General features: G+C 42.8%; 1 protein-coding gene across 2 annotated transcripts in view; it reads right to left on the minus strand.

Moving 5' to 3' along the window:
- Positions 1 to 3,376: 3,376 nt before the first annotated feature.
- The window catches only part of DUS2 (dihydrouridine synthase 2), a 60,566-nt gene continuing 48,258 nt past the window's right edge, over positions 3,377 to 15,684 (minus strand). The window contains exons 14-17 of one of the 2 annotated variants that reach the window (XM_044270236.1): positions 14,439 to 14,526; positions 7,989 to 8,062; positions 7,516 to 7,673; positions 3,377 to 6,653 (exon numbers count right to left, since the gene is read on the minus strand). In XM_044270236.1, the coding sequence (XP_044126171.1) occupies positions 6,634 to 6,653; positions 7,516 to 7,673; positions 7,989 to 8,062; positions 14,439 to 14,526 (340 nt within the window). In that variant the 3' untranslated portion in view covers positions 3,377 to 6,633. Of the gene's footprint in view, positions 6,654 to 7,359; positions 7,674 to 7,988; positions 8,063 to 14,438; positions 14,527 to 15,684 lie in introns of those variants that run through there. The other variant, XM_044270235.1, reaches the window with a different exon arrangement.

Genomic DNA, 15,684 nt, shown 5'->3' on the forward strand with positions numbered 1-15,684 from the left:
TGCGGTCTTAACTAGCTGCGGGAGTCCCGTTAGAAAAATTAGCTATGGCGCCTATCTTTTTCAATTAATGCCCTTTCGCGGAGGATGTAAGTAAGTGAGTGAATTATGAGTACAGCTCTGGAGTATAATACAGAATGTAATCATAACTGTCATTTTGTTGCTAGCTTCCACATAGCTTGTAAAATGATTCAATATACGTAACTTTCCCTCTAAAAACATGCTTGGCTTGACTGCTTATTGGACTGTGTCTCATACAAATCTCACCTGCTTATATACAACCATGATTAGTACAACCATTATTTGTGCAAGTGGCATTAAAATAGTCACAACCATGAGGTTAGTGACTTTTTACACCAAAAAAAAAAGGTGCAGGGAGATAAACCTCTTCCACAGTTTCAATGTTTGCCCAGTGTTTGTAGCCTCAGAGGAAATTTTAGTGATGAAAAACATACGTAATTCAAAATAATTTCATTCATTAACCCCTAGAGGACCCACGCCGTACATATACGGAGCTGGTAGACGTGACTTAAGGGCCAGCACAGTACATCTACGGCGGGCTGATCAGGCAAGTGCAGGAGCTGCGCCCGCCCAATCAGCCGGGCCTCTGGTGAAAACACAGATGCCGGTGTATTCACCCTTTGTATACCGCGGTCTGCAGAGGGTTTGCAGAGGGTACGGGTGCTCCCCGCATCTCCATCCGGTCCCCGGGCTGCAGTGACGGAGACACGATTGCAGCCAGATGCCTTCCATAGGCATCGGGGCTTGCCTTCTACGGAAGCCTCTCAGAACCAGCCCTTAAGGCTTGGGTCTCACAGGCAGGCTTGTCAGCATAAAAGCTGACAGCCAATGCATTACAATACAGGTTGTATTGTAATGCATTGCAGAGGGGATCAGACCCCAGAAGTTAACCGCCTCCGGACCGCCTAACGCAGGATTGCGTCCTGGCGGCGGTCGATCTGTTCCTCCTTGACACGCCGGCGCGTCATCTCGCGAGGCGCGAAATTTCCTTAAACGAGTGGATCTACAGCCTGCCAGCGGCGATCAAAGCGATTTTTTAACCCCAAAAAGGTGTATTAGACGCTGTACCTGCTACCTGCTCCTCTGGTGGTCCCTTTTGCTTGGATCGACCACCAGAGGACACAGGCAGCTCTGTAAGTAGCACCAACCACCACTACACTACACCCCCCAGTCACTTATTAACCCCTGATCACCCCATATAGACTCCCTGATCACACCCCTGTCATTCATCGCCCCCCTGTAAGGCTCCATTCAGACGTCCGTATGTGGTTTTTTAGATCCGTGACAGGGGTGTGATCAGGGAGTCTATAATAGGGTGATCAGGCGTTAATAAGGGGTAAATAAGTGACAGGGGGGACGGGGGTGTAAAATAAAATAAAAAAAATCATCATTTTCCGCTAACTTGTGACAAAAAATAAAAACTTCTATGAACTCACTATGCCCATCAGCGAATACCTTAGGGTGTCTACTTTCCGAAATGGGGTCATTTGTGGTGTGTTTCTACTGTCTGGGCATTGTAGAACCTCAGGAAACATGACAGGTGCTCAGAAAGTCAGAGCTGCTTCAAAATGCGGAAATTCACATTTTTGTACCATAGTTTGTAAACGCTATAACTTTTGCACAAACCAATAAATATACACTTATTGCATTTTTTATTATCAAAGACATGGATAACAATAAATTTAGAGAAAAATTTTACAACTAAAAAGTGAAAAATATATCATTTTTTTGCAAAAATTTCAGAAAATTTTTATTAATAACAAAAAAAGTAAAAATGTCAGCAGCAATGAAATACCACCAAATGAAAGCTCTATTAGTGAGAAGAAAAGGAGGTAAAATTCCTTTGGGTGGAAAGTTGTATGACCGAGCAATAAACCGCGAAAGTAGTGTAGTGCAGAAATGTAAAAAGTGGCCTGGTCATTAAGGGGGTTTAAGCTAGGGGGTCTGAAGTGGTTAAAGTCCCATAGTGGGCCAAAAAAAAAATAAAGTAAAAAAAAAATAAAAAAAAAAAACACTTTCCCAAAGTAAAACACATAAAATTGTAAAAAAAAGAAAAACAGACATATTGGGTATTGCGACATCCATAATGACCAACAATATAAAAATATCACATGATCCACCCCTCACCTAAATGCAGTAGAAAAAATAAAAAAAAACAACAATTTTTTTTGTCACTTTACATCACAAAAAGCGCAACACCAAATGATCAAAAAGGCGTATGGCCGCTAAAATAGTACCAGTCACCTCAGCCTGCAAAAAATGAACCCCTACGTAAGACAATCACCCAAATTTTTTTATAAAAAACGTAGGGTTTCAGAATATGAAGGCACTAAAACATGATTTTTTTTTTCAAAAATGCTTTTATTGTGTAAAACTTAAATAATTTTTTAAAAATACATATTAGATATTGCCACGTCCGTAACAACCTGCTGTATAAAAATATCACATGACCTAACCCCTCAGGTGAAAACCGTAAACAAAATAAAAACGATGAAAAAAAAAGCCTTTGTCACCTCACATCACAAAAAGTGTAATACCAAGTGATCAAAAAGCCATACGCACCCCAAAATAGTAACAATCAAACCGTCATCTAAGACCCTTGCCCAAAAAATAAAAAAACTATGGCTCTCAGAAGACACAAAAAAATAAATCATTTTTTTCAAAAATGCTTTATTATGTGAAACTGAAACAAACTAGTTATATTTGGTATTGTCGCATCCATAACTACCTGCTCTATAAAAGTAGCACATAATCTAACCAGATGAACATTGTAGATAACAAAAAATAAAAACGGTGCCAAAACAGCTATTTTTTGTTACCTTGCCTCACAAAAAGTGAAATATAGAGCAACCAAAAATCATATGTATCCTAAACTAGTACCAACAAAACTGCCACCTTATCCTGTAGTTTCCAAAATAGGGTAAATTTTTGGGAGTTTCTACTCTATGGGTGCATCAGGGGGTCTTCAATTGCGACATGGCAACTTAAAATTATCCCAGTGAAATCTGCCTTTCAAAAACCATATGGCGCTCCTTTCCTTTTGTGCCCTGCCGTGTACCCGTACAGCAGTAAACAATCACAAATGGGGTGTTTCTGTAAACTACAGAATCAAGGTAATAAATAATGAGTTTTGTTTTGCTGTTAACCCTTGCTTTGTTACAGGGGGGAAAAAAAAAAATTGCATTACAATGGAAAATCTGCCAAAAAGTGAAATTCAGAAATTTTGGGATTTAAAAATATATATTTTTTAAAGAATTTACTACTATCATGAAGTACAATGTGTCACCAGAAAACAATCTCAGAATGGCTTTGATAAGAAAAAGTGGTCCAAAGTTATTACCACCTAAAGTGACATTTCAAATTTCCAAAAAACAGCCTGGTCCTTAAGGTGAGATATGGCAGGGTCCTGAAAGGGTTCTCCTGAAAATGAAATAATAATAATAATGTGTTATTCTCTTGATCGGTACAATTACAGCTATAACTAATAGGTGCCTTATTTTACTACTTTTGTACAATAATAGCACATTTTAAAAGAACTGGAGGGACAGCAAAATGTAAGCTTTACTGATACACTGTATGTGTGAGTGTAATGCAGGCATTTGATGTGACCTATAGGCTATAATCTGGCCGCTGGTAATCGTCTGGGTCATTGTGTCCATAAGCGGCCTAATGAGGCATAGAAGTGGTGATAAGGTGACTAAGCGCTAATTTTTTCACTCATTTTGTGAGCAAATATGCTCTGAGATTGACGAGAGGAGGGGGGATAACATGCACAGAAGTCACGTTACCACTCCCCCTAGGGCCATGTTCAGTAGTTACACAGGGAAAGGAGGATCTAGATCTCTCTTCTCTTCCTGCGGCTGTTAGCAGGTTCTGCTTTGGCCCTCCCCTTTCCTCTACCACGCTGGCTGAGACCAGAGGTGGCTGATGTGGTAGGGCAGCTTTAACCTGCTATAAGTCAGGTTGTATAGTAGCTAAAGATATGACAATCTAAGCCTTAAAACAAGACTAGATGGTGCTAGGAGATCTCACACTTGACCCAGTTTCTGAATGCTCTCTCTCTTGTTGTACGGTGGCTTGCACCACAATATTGTTATATATAATATACATCAGCTTTAACCAACCCCATCTCTAGCTACTATACAACCGGAGATAGAGCACATTAAAGCAGACTCCCTTCAGCTGGCTTAGTGAAGCTTCTGAAGGGAAATCATTACTGTCCCATTGATATTGAGGGACCCTCAGCAGCTGCTATGACTGTTACAATGATAGTTATAACCCTGGAAGCACCATTGGGATGTGACGACCAGTGACGAACCAGCTTATTTGGAATATAGAAGGAGAGGTAGTCTTCATCCTAGTTAGAGTTCCAGGTGTGGAAGAAAGTGGCTAGTAAGAGCAGGGTTAGTGCTGCCAGGCCTAAGAGAAGCAATTGCCTGTACCAGTGGCCCCAATTATAGCGGACAGCCCCAGTCACACAGAGAATGTGACGAGAGGGAGTCTCTCCCATCATATAAGATGAGCACGGTATATGTAGGAGGAGATGACCTGCAGATGAGACAGCTTCAAAAGTGCCAATTTTGATGATAAAATGCCGTATAGAAAGGAGAATACTAGTGAGAAACGCAACTTCTAGACAGAGTATCACAGTGTACACACACTTTGCAAATGGCAATGCACTCTCCTATAGGCATTGTGCAGGAGACATATCTATTTGGGCATATATATTATATCCTTGGGTCTGCAGCCAAAGGTCTTTCCTGGTCCTTATAGTGGACTCCAGTAATCAGTAGAACGGCTGGGGGAATAACAGTCAATCTGTTGTAGACACCGTCAGCTAGGACTGGGACGTAGTGGTTCTTGATTAAGGATTTTATTTACTTGATGTTTAAAAGCAGAACAACTTATTTTAAAGCAGTACTGGTTTCTTCCTAGGGTTCTTTTGCAATTTGAAGAAACATTGGCAGTATGATCCTTATCAGCCAAAGTCACACAAGTAGTTGACTCATGTATGTATGTATTGTATTGTGACTCAATGTATATAAACTTATTTAATTTAATACATACAAGTTTCATGAAAAAAATAATAATAATACACTCACGTGTTTTGTTAAATAAGTTATACAAAAAATATAGAATTAAAAATAGTTACCGTAATTGGTACATTACCTTTGTTACTAGGGGAGGTGCCGTGTTTAAATGCTAAAATTAATCGGCTTGGTGGGAGATAAGGATTGACAGCAGAGGGAGATAAGTTGAAGATAGTCAATACTCAGATTCCCAATCAAAGAATATCAGTATATTAATTAACCAAGAAGCAAAAATAACGATTGTGTAGGTAAATGCTGGCAATTATCTGGTTAATCCCTGCAGGCATGGGGATCTTATTTGGAGATCTCCCAACACAAAGCACACAATTAAAAACACACACAAACACACACACACACACACATATTGTACTAATTAATAAATATATATATATACACACACACACACACACACACGTCTAACAGAGGAATAAAAGAGATATGAAAAAGTTAAAATAGATAGAAGTCCATTGAACTCTGTCTGGAAGACTAGTAAAATTCAATTATTTGAATTGTCAAAAAGGTTGGTAGTGTCCCAGGACAGCCACTAGATGTCATAATGGTAAAAGAAATGCACTAACAGAAAAGGGAAAAAAAAGAACACCTGGAAAACTTAATATGATTGAGCTAAGGTTGACAAAATACAAACTGCTAGTGGTACCTGGTCAGTGATCATACAACCAAGTTGGTGCCCCCTTTTTTTTTGGGTTCTGCAGAAGGTTATGTTGAGGCAGGGTCAGATTAATACTAGGTAGCATTTGTTGCGAAACACACTGCCCCTCTGGCATGGTATTGGTCATACAGATGCTGATATCCCACTGTGGTATGTCATTCCAAGCTCTTTCAACTTGGAGCCGTAAGTCAGCCATAAGGTGGTTGTTGGCTGCTGACCATAGGACATCCGTTGCCCCATCCAGTCCCAGACATTCTTCATCAGGTAGAGATCTTGTGATCAAGCTGGCCAGGGATGCTACTGGAAAAGTATCCAAAAGCATGGAGAAGATTTTGTTTAGTGGGTGGGAAAGTTTCATCCTAGTGTTGGTTTTGTGCGTCTTTGCACTATGCATGCAGCCATCATTAGTACCAAGGCAGAACCTACTTTCATCGCAGAACACTACTGTTTGCCATTCATGCCTCCAGTGCAGGTGTTCTTGGTGTTCATAAGAGGTCAATAGCAAACAAGTTACTGGCGTGTGTGAATGCAGTCCTGTTTCTTATGTTCTGCAAGGCCTCCTGCAGAACCAATTTGTGATTGCATGGCTGTCCTTTGAGATACAGCAGCTCTTCTTATACAGCGATGTTGGCATGCCTTTGTCTGTCTTGACCTTCCGAAGCCCTCTCTACGTGTGACTGCCCTCCTCTGACCACTGTCGACACCACCAATTCGCTACAGAAACTTCTCGTCCAATTTTTTCTGAGATTTGACGGAAGGACCATCTAGCATCTCAAAGTCCCACCATTCAGTCATTTTCAAAGTCTGCTAATTGCCCAAATGGTGGTCGCCTTCATCTAGCAGGCAAAGTGAACACTAACACCCATTCAACAGTGCTAGAAGAGAGAAGACGAAAAACAGTGCTGTTAGGCTAGTTTCACACTAGCGGCAAGGAACTCTGGCAGGCTGTTCCGGCGGATGAACAGCCTGTCAGATCCGTGCTGCCGCTAGTGCACACGTGCCCCCGGACTACCGGTCCGGCCCCACCGAGTATAATGGGGGCAGGCCGGAGTTCTGGCGGAAGCACGGCAAACATGCAGAGAGGCGGCCGGAATAAAACTATATGTAGTATTGTTATAATACAGTGTCACGTATCAGTGCTGCTATGGACAATTATACATTAAAGGGGTATTCCAGTACTGTATAGAGAATAACTGCTGAGACCACGGTGGGTGCCAAGTCCCCCATTTTAATATAGCATAGGTCGAGTATGTGTACCACTGTTCCAGTCACTGTCTATGGGACTGACGGACAGAGCCAAGCGATGTACTCTTCTATCTCCATTGGTCCAGTAGCCAGTAAATGGAGTGGTAATATGCATGCTCAACAACCACTCCATTCAAACTGGTGACCAGATGTCCCTGTTCTTGTAAACTGTGAGAGTTCCAGTGACCATACCGCCACCAATCTAGCGGTTGTCCCCCGTGTGAATAATACCCCTTTAATGTTCACGGAATTATATTACTGCACTGAGATAAGGGAAAGGCGAGGGCACCATATATTCTACATAACATGCAAGTTAACCATGTCCCACTCACTGTACAGGTTTGAGTGGTTTAGATAATTTATTTGATAAAATATTTGCAAAACCAGTAAAAATAAAATGTGCGATACTGCGATCACAACTGAGGTAAGGCTAATCTTTTGAGTCATCAAAGTTCTCATTGCTTTGGAGTCTTTTCTTAATCTGTTCTTCACCTTGTGAGTTCGTCACGTCTACGCTTTCATCCTGGACTGCTCTTTTTCTCTTCCGAACAAGGTTACTTTCTTCCTCCCCAAGCTTTCCTTCTGGAAGCCCTAATGTTCGGAGACACACAATGGCTGCAGATTGTTCTGCTAACTTCTTTGACTTGTCCCTGAGAGAAGGAAGAAAAAGGAAATGTTTAGATGATCACTGGTTACTTAAAGGGGTTGTCCAAGTTATATTTATTGATGACCCAGCCTCAGGATAGGTCATCAATATCAGATCGTAGAAAAGCTGATGTCTCCTCCTCCCTGTACCAATGCTATTAATTAGCATATCGGGGGGCATAGCAGCGCATCTGAGAATTGGATCATGAAATAAAATAACGAGATGGCTTCTCCTGAACCACAGTATGAGGTATTGCTTTTATAAAGAAAAAACTGGTGCAAAGTCCTCTTTAATAATGAAACACCTAATCCAAACTCACCAGAGTGTGGAACAATATTTCTTTTCATTCACACTGACCACAGAGCGGAAAAATTTATCAAGTGATCGCTGAACCTAGAGAGAGAATATATCATTTACTAAATATTTTACATAAATAATACAGGAATAAACGTAAAAAAGCGTCAAAGACCTGCAAGGAAAGAGGGGTTATTTTCCATAGAAAATAAAGCAAATTAAAGTGGTTGTGCCACAAAACATTTCTACCTTATTCAAACCAGCACTTGAATCTGAATACTTTTGTAACTGTATGTAAGCAAAAATTTTGTATAGCCCTCGAGATATTCAATAAAATGTATCTGTATAGCGCCACCTGCTGTCTGTTCTTGTCCTTATTTCTTGCCCACATGCTCAGTTTAAATGTTTAGCTGTCACCAGCTGTATCTTCTGTTAGAAGCTAGGATATGCCCCCATTGTCTGATAGGTGTGGGTCCCACCTCTGGGATCCGCATCTACAATGAGAACAGAGCGTGGAGAGCTGTTGCTGGAGGACCCCTGATTTCCCCTGCTCCAATTCATTTCTATGGGGCAGACGGAAATAGCAGAGCCAGCGCTCGGCTATTTTCAGCGGCCCCATAGAAATGAAAGGAGAGCGGCTGCGCATGTCCTCCATTCATTTCCCCGCTCTGTTCTCATTGTAGGTGCGGGTCCCAGAGGTGGGACCCACACCTATCAGACAATGGGGGCATATCCTAGCGATATGCCCCCATTGTCTGAGATGGCAAAACCCCTTTAAGGACCAGGACATTTTTTGCAAATCTGACATTTGTCACTTTATGTGGTGATAACTTTAAAATGCTTTTACTTATCCAGGCCATTCTGAGATAGTTTTCTCGTCACATATTGTACTTCATGACAGTTGTAAATTTGAATAAAAATATCTTGTTTTTTTATTTATAAAAAGATACTAAATTTACCCAAAATTTGCAACTTTCCAAATTACTATTTCTCTACTTTTAAAATAGATAGTAATACCTCCTAAAATAGTTATTACTTTACATTTCCCATATGTCTACTTCATGTTTGGATCATTTTGTAAATTAAATTTTCTTTTTTTTGGGATGTTAGAAGGCTTAGAAGTTTAAAAGCAAATCTTAAATTGTTTTTAAATAATTTACAAAACCCAATTTTTTAAAGACCAGTTCAGTTATGAAGTCACTTTGTGGGGTTTACATATTAGAAACCACCCATAAATCATAATATATTTTAGAAACTACACCCCTCAAGCTATTCAATAGTGATTTTACAAAATTAGTGGACCCTTTAGGTGTCCCACAAGAATTATAAGGAAAATGGGGATGATATTTCACTTTGTTTTAGCAGATTTTCCACTTTAATCCATTTTTCCTGCAATACATCAAGGGTTAACAGCCAAACAAAACGTAATGTTTATTACCCAGATTCTGTAGTTTACATAAACACTCCATTTGTGCTCAAAAACGGATGTATGGGCGCACAGCAGGGTTCAGAATGGAAGGAGCACCATATGGCTTTTGGAGAGCGGATTTAGCTGCAATGGTACTTGGGAGATACAGTGGAAACCCCCAAAAAGTGACCTAATTTTGGAAACTACACCCCTCAAGGAATCTTTCAAGGTGTGTGGTGAGCACTTTGACCTGAAAGGTGTTTCCTAGAATTAGGAAACACTTGGCAGTGAAAATGAAAAATTGCAATTTTTTTAAGAAAAAGTTGCTTTACACCCACATTTTTCGCTTTTCCAAAGGGTAACAGGACAAAATGCACCCCACATTTTGTTCCCCATTTCCCCCCCAAATACGGCAACACCCAATATGTGCTCAAAAAATGATGTATGGGCGCACAGCAGGCAAACTGCAGAATATGGATTTTGCTGGCCTGAATTGGTAGACATGAATTTTAAGTGTCATGTATTTAAAAAATTGAGAACCGAGATCCCCAGAAATTAAAAACACGAAGAAGTGACCCCATTTTGGAAAGTGCACCCCCGTACGAACAGTGGATCTGTAAGCTATTCGGACTAAAACAGAGATATAAGGTGGCAAAACTACAAGGTACATCACGGAATTAAATTAATACTCCATGGATGAGTGGTAGATTCTGAAGCAGTCCTGCATGCACAGGTCAGGTTTCGCAGTGGTAAATGGTGTCTTTCCTTATCCTCCTTTTGGAACATACCCTGCATCTTTTTTGGGTCCTTCCCTTCCTTGCTGTCTGGGGGACTTGACCTGGAAAATGTTGTCCTGGTACAACACGGGCACCATGACTTACTGAAGTACTAGGACCCTCCTCGGCCTGGCTTTGAAAAATTAGGGCCTTGATAACCACCTCTTGGAACTGAAGGAAAGTTTGTGTGGCCTGCAGATTAAAATAGCACGTACACATTGTACACTGCCATCTGTACAAGGTGCACGGCCAGGTTTTTGGAACACACTTTCATTTTCCGTGTGGCACTGTAGGGCTTCAGAACTTGATCTGAAAGATCCACCCGTCCCATGTGCCTGTTGTAATCAAGGATGCAAACTGGTTTGGGGGTAGTGTTTGTGGTCTCATACAGGGGCAGGGGAGCTGGTGTTAGTGTGAATGGTGGTCAGTAAAAGGACGTCCCTCTTGTCCTTGTACTTAACCACCAGCATGTTCTCATCGTAAATGTAGAACATGTGGGTGTACCCGGAGCTACTATCACAGAGTTTGTAAATCTTAATGCCATACCTTGCCCGTCTGCTAGACAGGTACTGGAGGAATCTAATATCAAGGGGAGAAAAACAGAACTGGATCGCACATCCACAATGCTATGCTTAGATCTAATTGAACTCGCTTCTTAGCGCGATATTAAAGTGTACAGCCCCCCATACTACATGCTGTACAAGAGGCATTAGTGTACATTTTGATCAAAAGGCATAAGCCCACTCACCGCGCCAAGGTCACCTCTTTGAGTGGGAACTACTCTGACAAAAAGGCGCAGCACAATGCGGTGACAAAGCAGCACTGCCCTGGTAGGCAGCAGGACCCAGGAGTCAAACAGCAACCCTGCTGTCTGACACTGCCACCCATGGCCCTGGATACAGAGGTAAATAGATAAAATATCCCAGGGCGCAATAATCCAGTCCAGATAGTGATAGTAAATAGAAACTTATTTATTGCAGAAGTACAACGCATTTCGGGGAGTAGTTCCCCTTCATCAGGTACATAATACTGCATATGAAATTACACAAACCTACAGCATTTAAATACACACAAAATAACCGCCAAAATGAAAAGTAGGCGGGGCTAAGAAAAGGGGGAGTGGTTGGTGGGGATGAGTCCCCAGCAGATGTGCATAGGTTTGGTGTTCAATATATAATGATAAAGTAACAATGCAGAGGTACCATTATTGGTGATGTGGTGAAGCTAGAGACGTAGGAATGTTTGTGCTCCAATCAGTTTATATGCCTCTGATCAAGGAGCGCTTGCACTGAAGGGGGAGTTCATGTGATCGGAACCCGGTGATGTGATCGCGGCTTGCCGGCAGTAGATAGTAACCTGGTTGCTGGGTAAAAAAATAAAAAAAAATCTCCTGTGTCATAAAGAACACAAATCCTACTATAAATTTGATCGGATGGTCACTACACGAGTGATCACACATGAGAAGGAAATCCTTAACAAAAAAGCAGGCAAATTAAATAGGGATAGGCGCTACTTCACCACAAACAATGTCAAATTCTGGCTCAATGACCCCACCTCCACCAAACCGCACTCCTCATCCGTTCCGCCCACCAACACAACCCCAGTGGAGCCACATGTACCCACCCGGCATACAACTAAATCCTTCACCCGCAGATCCGGTACCATTATACCACGCCCCTCCCAATCCAAATTTCATAGACGCAATACCACCAGACACCACGCAACACCCCATACCCACGATACACTTCCCCTACCGTCAGCCCCTGAGATGGCATTTCCCAAAAGATTACAGTCCAACCCAACCCACCACCGATCTGCCATTGGGGCCACCACCCCCAACCCCTCCTTGTCACCTGACATAGCCTTCTACACACCGTTGGCCAATACCTCCAACTCCAGACCCACCCCATCCATCATCCCAGATCCTAAGCCCGGCCCTTACTCCCCCCCACCATGCTCTCCCCTGGGCCACACCTCCCAGCTCCACCTCAGAGATCTTCGATCCAGATGTCTTGTCCAACTGTGCCCCTCTCAATTTTCCACCCACCTCCTTTCCCTCCCTCCCCAACCCTTCTCTCTCTCCCCCCACCTTCGCTACAGTCCACTCCTTCCTCCCCGCCTACCCCTGTTGATTTTGAACTTGATTCATTGATCACTTTACATACCACATCCCCCCCCCCCCCCCCCCAAACACCATCAACACATCAGTTCAGACTCACCCCCCACACCCAATACCACTTGCCTTTCCAATCCAGGCCCGGTCTCTTTTTTTATCCCTTCCCCCCACCAACTTATACCCCATACTAAAGAGTCCTAGCACAGTCGCAATCACAAATTATTTTCATCCGCTGGGAAAAAGAACAGCCAAAAGAAAAAATACCGAAGTATTTAAATGCTGTGTGTTTGTGTAATTTCATATGCAGTGTTATGTACCTGATGAAGGGGAACTACTCCCCGAAACGCGTTGTACTTCTGTAATAAATACGTTTCTATTTACTATCACTATCTGGACTGGATTCTTGCGCCCTGGGATATTTTATCTATTTACCTCTGTATCCTACCACTTCTTGGAGACTTCAGGGATCTCCGACAAGAAGTCATCCCTCCGCGGCTGCAGATCCACCAGCGAATCGTGACTCCATCACATGTATTGACAAGCTTTTACTAGAGTTGTGCCTACAGATAGCACAACCACAAAAGGTGAGCCCTGTACTGGAGCCATTTATTTTATCTGTCTACCAACGGTATTACCCTATGGTGCGCCCTGCTTTGTTTTTAACAGCATAAAGTAATTCCTGTGGATCCATACCCATGGCCCTAGGTCCTACCAACCCACCAGCACAGCGCCACAAAAACAAAAGCCACACGCAGTACTGCACTATGTGAACAGGTGTCTAACACAACATGTCCATTGCTATCAGGAGCTACAGGTCAGTGACCACTTATATGCAGACTTCTGTGATTAAAACCACCTGTACCAAATGGGAGGAGTGCTGATACCAGTAATAAAGAAGAAAGATAAAACATGCTTATATATCACTTCAATATCGCACTGAAGCGAGTTCAATTCGATCTAAGCATAGCATTGTGGATGTGCGATCTAGTTCTGTTTTTCTCCCCTTGATATATGCATGTTTAATCCTTCTTATTTATTAGGCCCCTTTCACACGGGTGAGTTGAACGCATTGCACCCGCACTGAATCAGGACCCCATTCATTTCTATGTTCACATGAGCGGTGATTTTCACGCATCACTTGTGCGTTGCGTAAAAATTGCAGCAAGCTCTATTTTGTGCGTTTTTCACACAACGCAGGCCCCATAGAAATGAATGGGGCTGCATGAAAATCGCCAGCATCCGCAAGCAAGTGCGGATGCGGTGGCGGTTTTCACGCACAGTTGCTAGGAGACGATCGGGATGGAGACCCGATCATTATTATTTTCCCTTATAACATGGTTATAAGGGAAAGTAATAGCGTTTAGCACCGGTCACCTCCACATGACCCCTCCCCCCCTGCAGCTCCATACTGCTTCTGGGGCTGCAATATGCCGGTCTTCATTGACCGGCCAACTGCAGGGGGACAGGAATACCTCATGCTGCCCCTAGCCGGCATGGATGCCTGCCGGTAAGAGCAGCCATAGTGCCCCGGTTCCCCTGCGATCCTCTCCCAGAAAACGGCGGACCTTGCGCCATACATGTACGGCGCTGGTCCTTAAGTCACGTCCATGTGCACCGTACACTTACGGCGCGGGTCCTTTACGAGTTAAAAGACTTTAGACAAATGGCTGGTTGAATTAAAGGAGTTGTCTCACTTCAGCAAGTGGCATTTATCGTGTAGAGAAAGTTAATACAAGGCACTTACTAATGTACTGGGATTGTCCATATTGCCGCCTTTGCTGGCTTCATTCATTTTTCCATCACATTATACACTGCTGGTTTCCAGGGGTAACTGCCACCATTGTATCGCAGATACGAGGTGGCCGGGACAAGAGCTGCTGCGTTTGTGTGTCCACGTGCACTCACAGTCCAGGCCACCAGAGAGGCCGGCACTTTTTCCTATAGTGTGCAAGCACGACCACCACCGATGGATTGCAGCGGTGGTCGTAACCCCTGAAAACAAGCAGTGTATAATGTAATGGAAAAATGAATCCAGCCAGCAAAGGAGACAATATGGACAATCACAATACATTAGGAAGTGCCTTGTATTAACTTTATCTACATGATGAATGCCACTTACTGAAGTGAGACAACCCCTTTATTTTCTCTCTGCAATAAGAAGTTTGATAAACTTACTGTACAGTAAACTGGTTGAGGCAACTTTTCTTTCCTGCACCACTCCAAGAGAAACATCTTAGGCGTAACCTGAGGAAGGTAGTCTTTTCTACAAGGTGGAGAAAAGAAGCCAACATCAGACACAGAAGGCATCGATACTGCAGGGGTTGGCCCCTTTCTGATGATCGTTCTAAACGAGCAAAGAAAACGCTAATAACACCTCATTCCTCAGTGTCTCCCAAGGTAAAGCCCCACTGCTGCCCATGTGTAGGTGGTGGGGTTCACATGATTTAGCCGGCAGGATCTACTGTATCTGTGCATGCGCTAAATGCTTGGAGCAGCTTGGCAGAAGAGGATACGGCTGGGGAAGGGATCAATTGGGTAAATTACGTGGCCTCCGTGTCCTGTGTTTCCAATGAGGCTTCATCTTGGGAGCTGCCGTAAGGATTGAGGCGCTTTAGCGTTTTCTGTGCGACTACACATCAGCATATGGCACTTCAGAAATTTCCTCAGAAAGTGACCAAAGAAGTTTAAAGGGGGTTTTCAGGATTTTCATATTGATGGCCTGTCCTGAGATCAGCGAGTACAGCTAATTGGTGGGGGTGCGGGATGTCTGACCCCTGCAGATCTGATCCTGGGGATAGGCCATCAATAGAAAATCTTTAAGACACGTTATGGTGAATACACACAGACAATGCCTAAGCTGTGTTCTACATCTGAGAACTACATTCAGCATATGTGCTGGCACGGTTCCCAGTGTCTAGGCCAGATGTGCCTTATGTACCATGCAAACACAGATGAATACACCCTTAAAGGGTTTCTCTCACTGCAGCAAATGGCATTCATCATGCAGAGAAAGTTAATACAAGGCACTTACTAATGTATTGTGATTGTCCATATTGCTTCTTTCTCTGGCTGGATTCATTTTTGCCATCACATTATACACTGCTTGTTTCCATGGTTACGATCACCCTGCAAGCCATCAGTGGAGGTAGTGCTTGCACATTATAGCATATAAAAAATAAATAAATGGTGGCCTATATGAGCTCCCATGGTCCTGGCCACCAAATTGGCCAGTGCTTTTTCCTATAGTGTACAAGCACGACCACTGCTGCTGGAGTGCAGGGTAGTCTGTAACCATGGAAACGAGCAGTGTATAATGGAAAATGAATCCAGCCAGGAAAGGAGACAATATGGACAATCACAATTTTTAAGTGCCTTACATTATTAGGGTTATCCAAAATCTATAATCTTTCCATATTTATGG

The sequence above is a fragment of the Bufo gargarizans genome, chromosome 10 (assembly GCF_014858855.1).
Source record: "Bufo gargarizans isolate SCDJY-AF-19 chromosome 10, ASM1485885v1, whole genome shotgun sequence".
Taxonomy (NCBI): domain Eukaryota; kingdom Metazoa; phylum Chordata; class Amphibia; order Anura; family Bufonidae; genus Bufo; species Bufo gargarizans.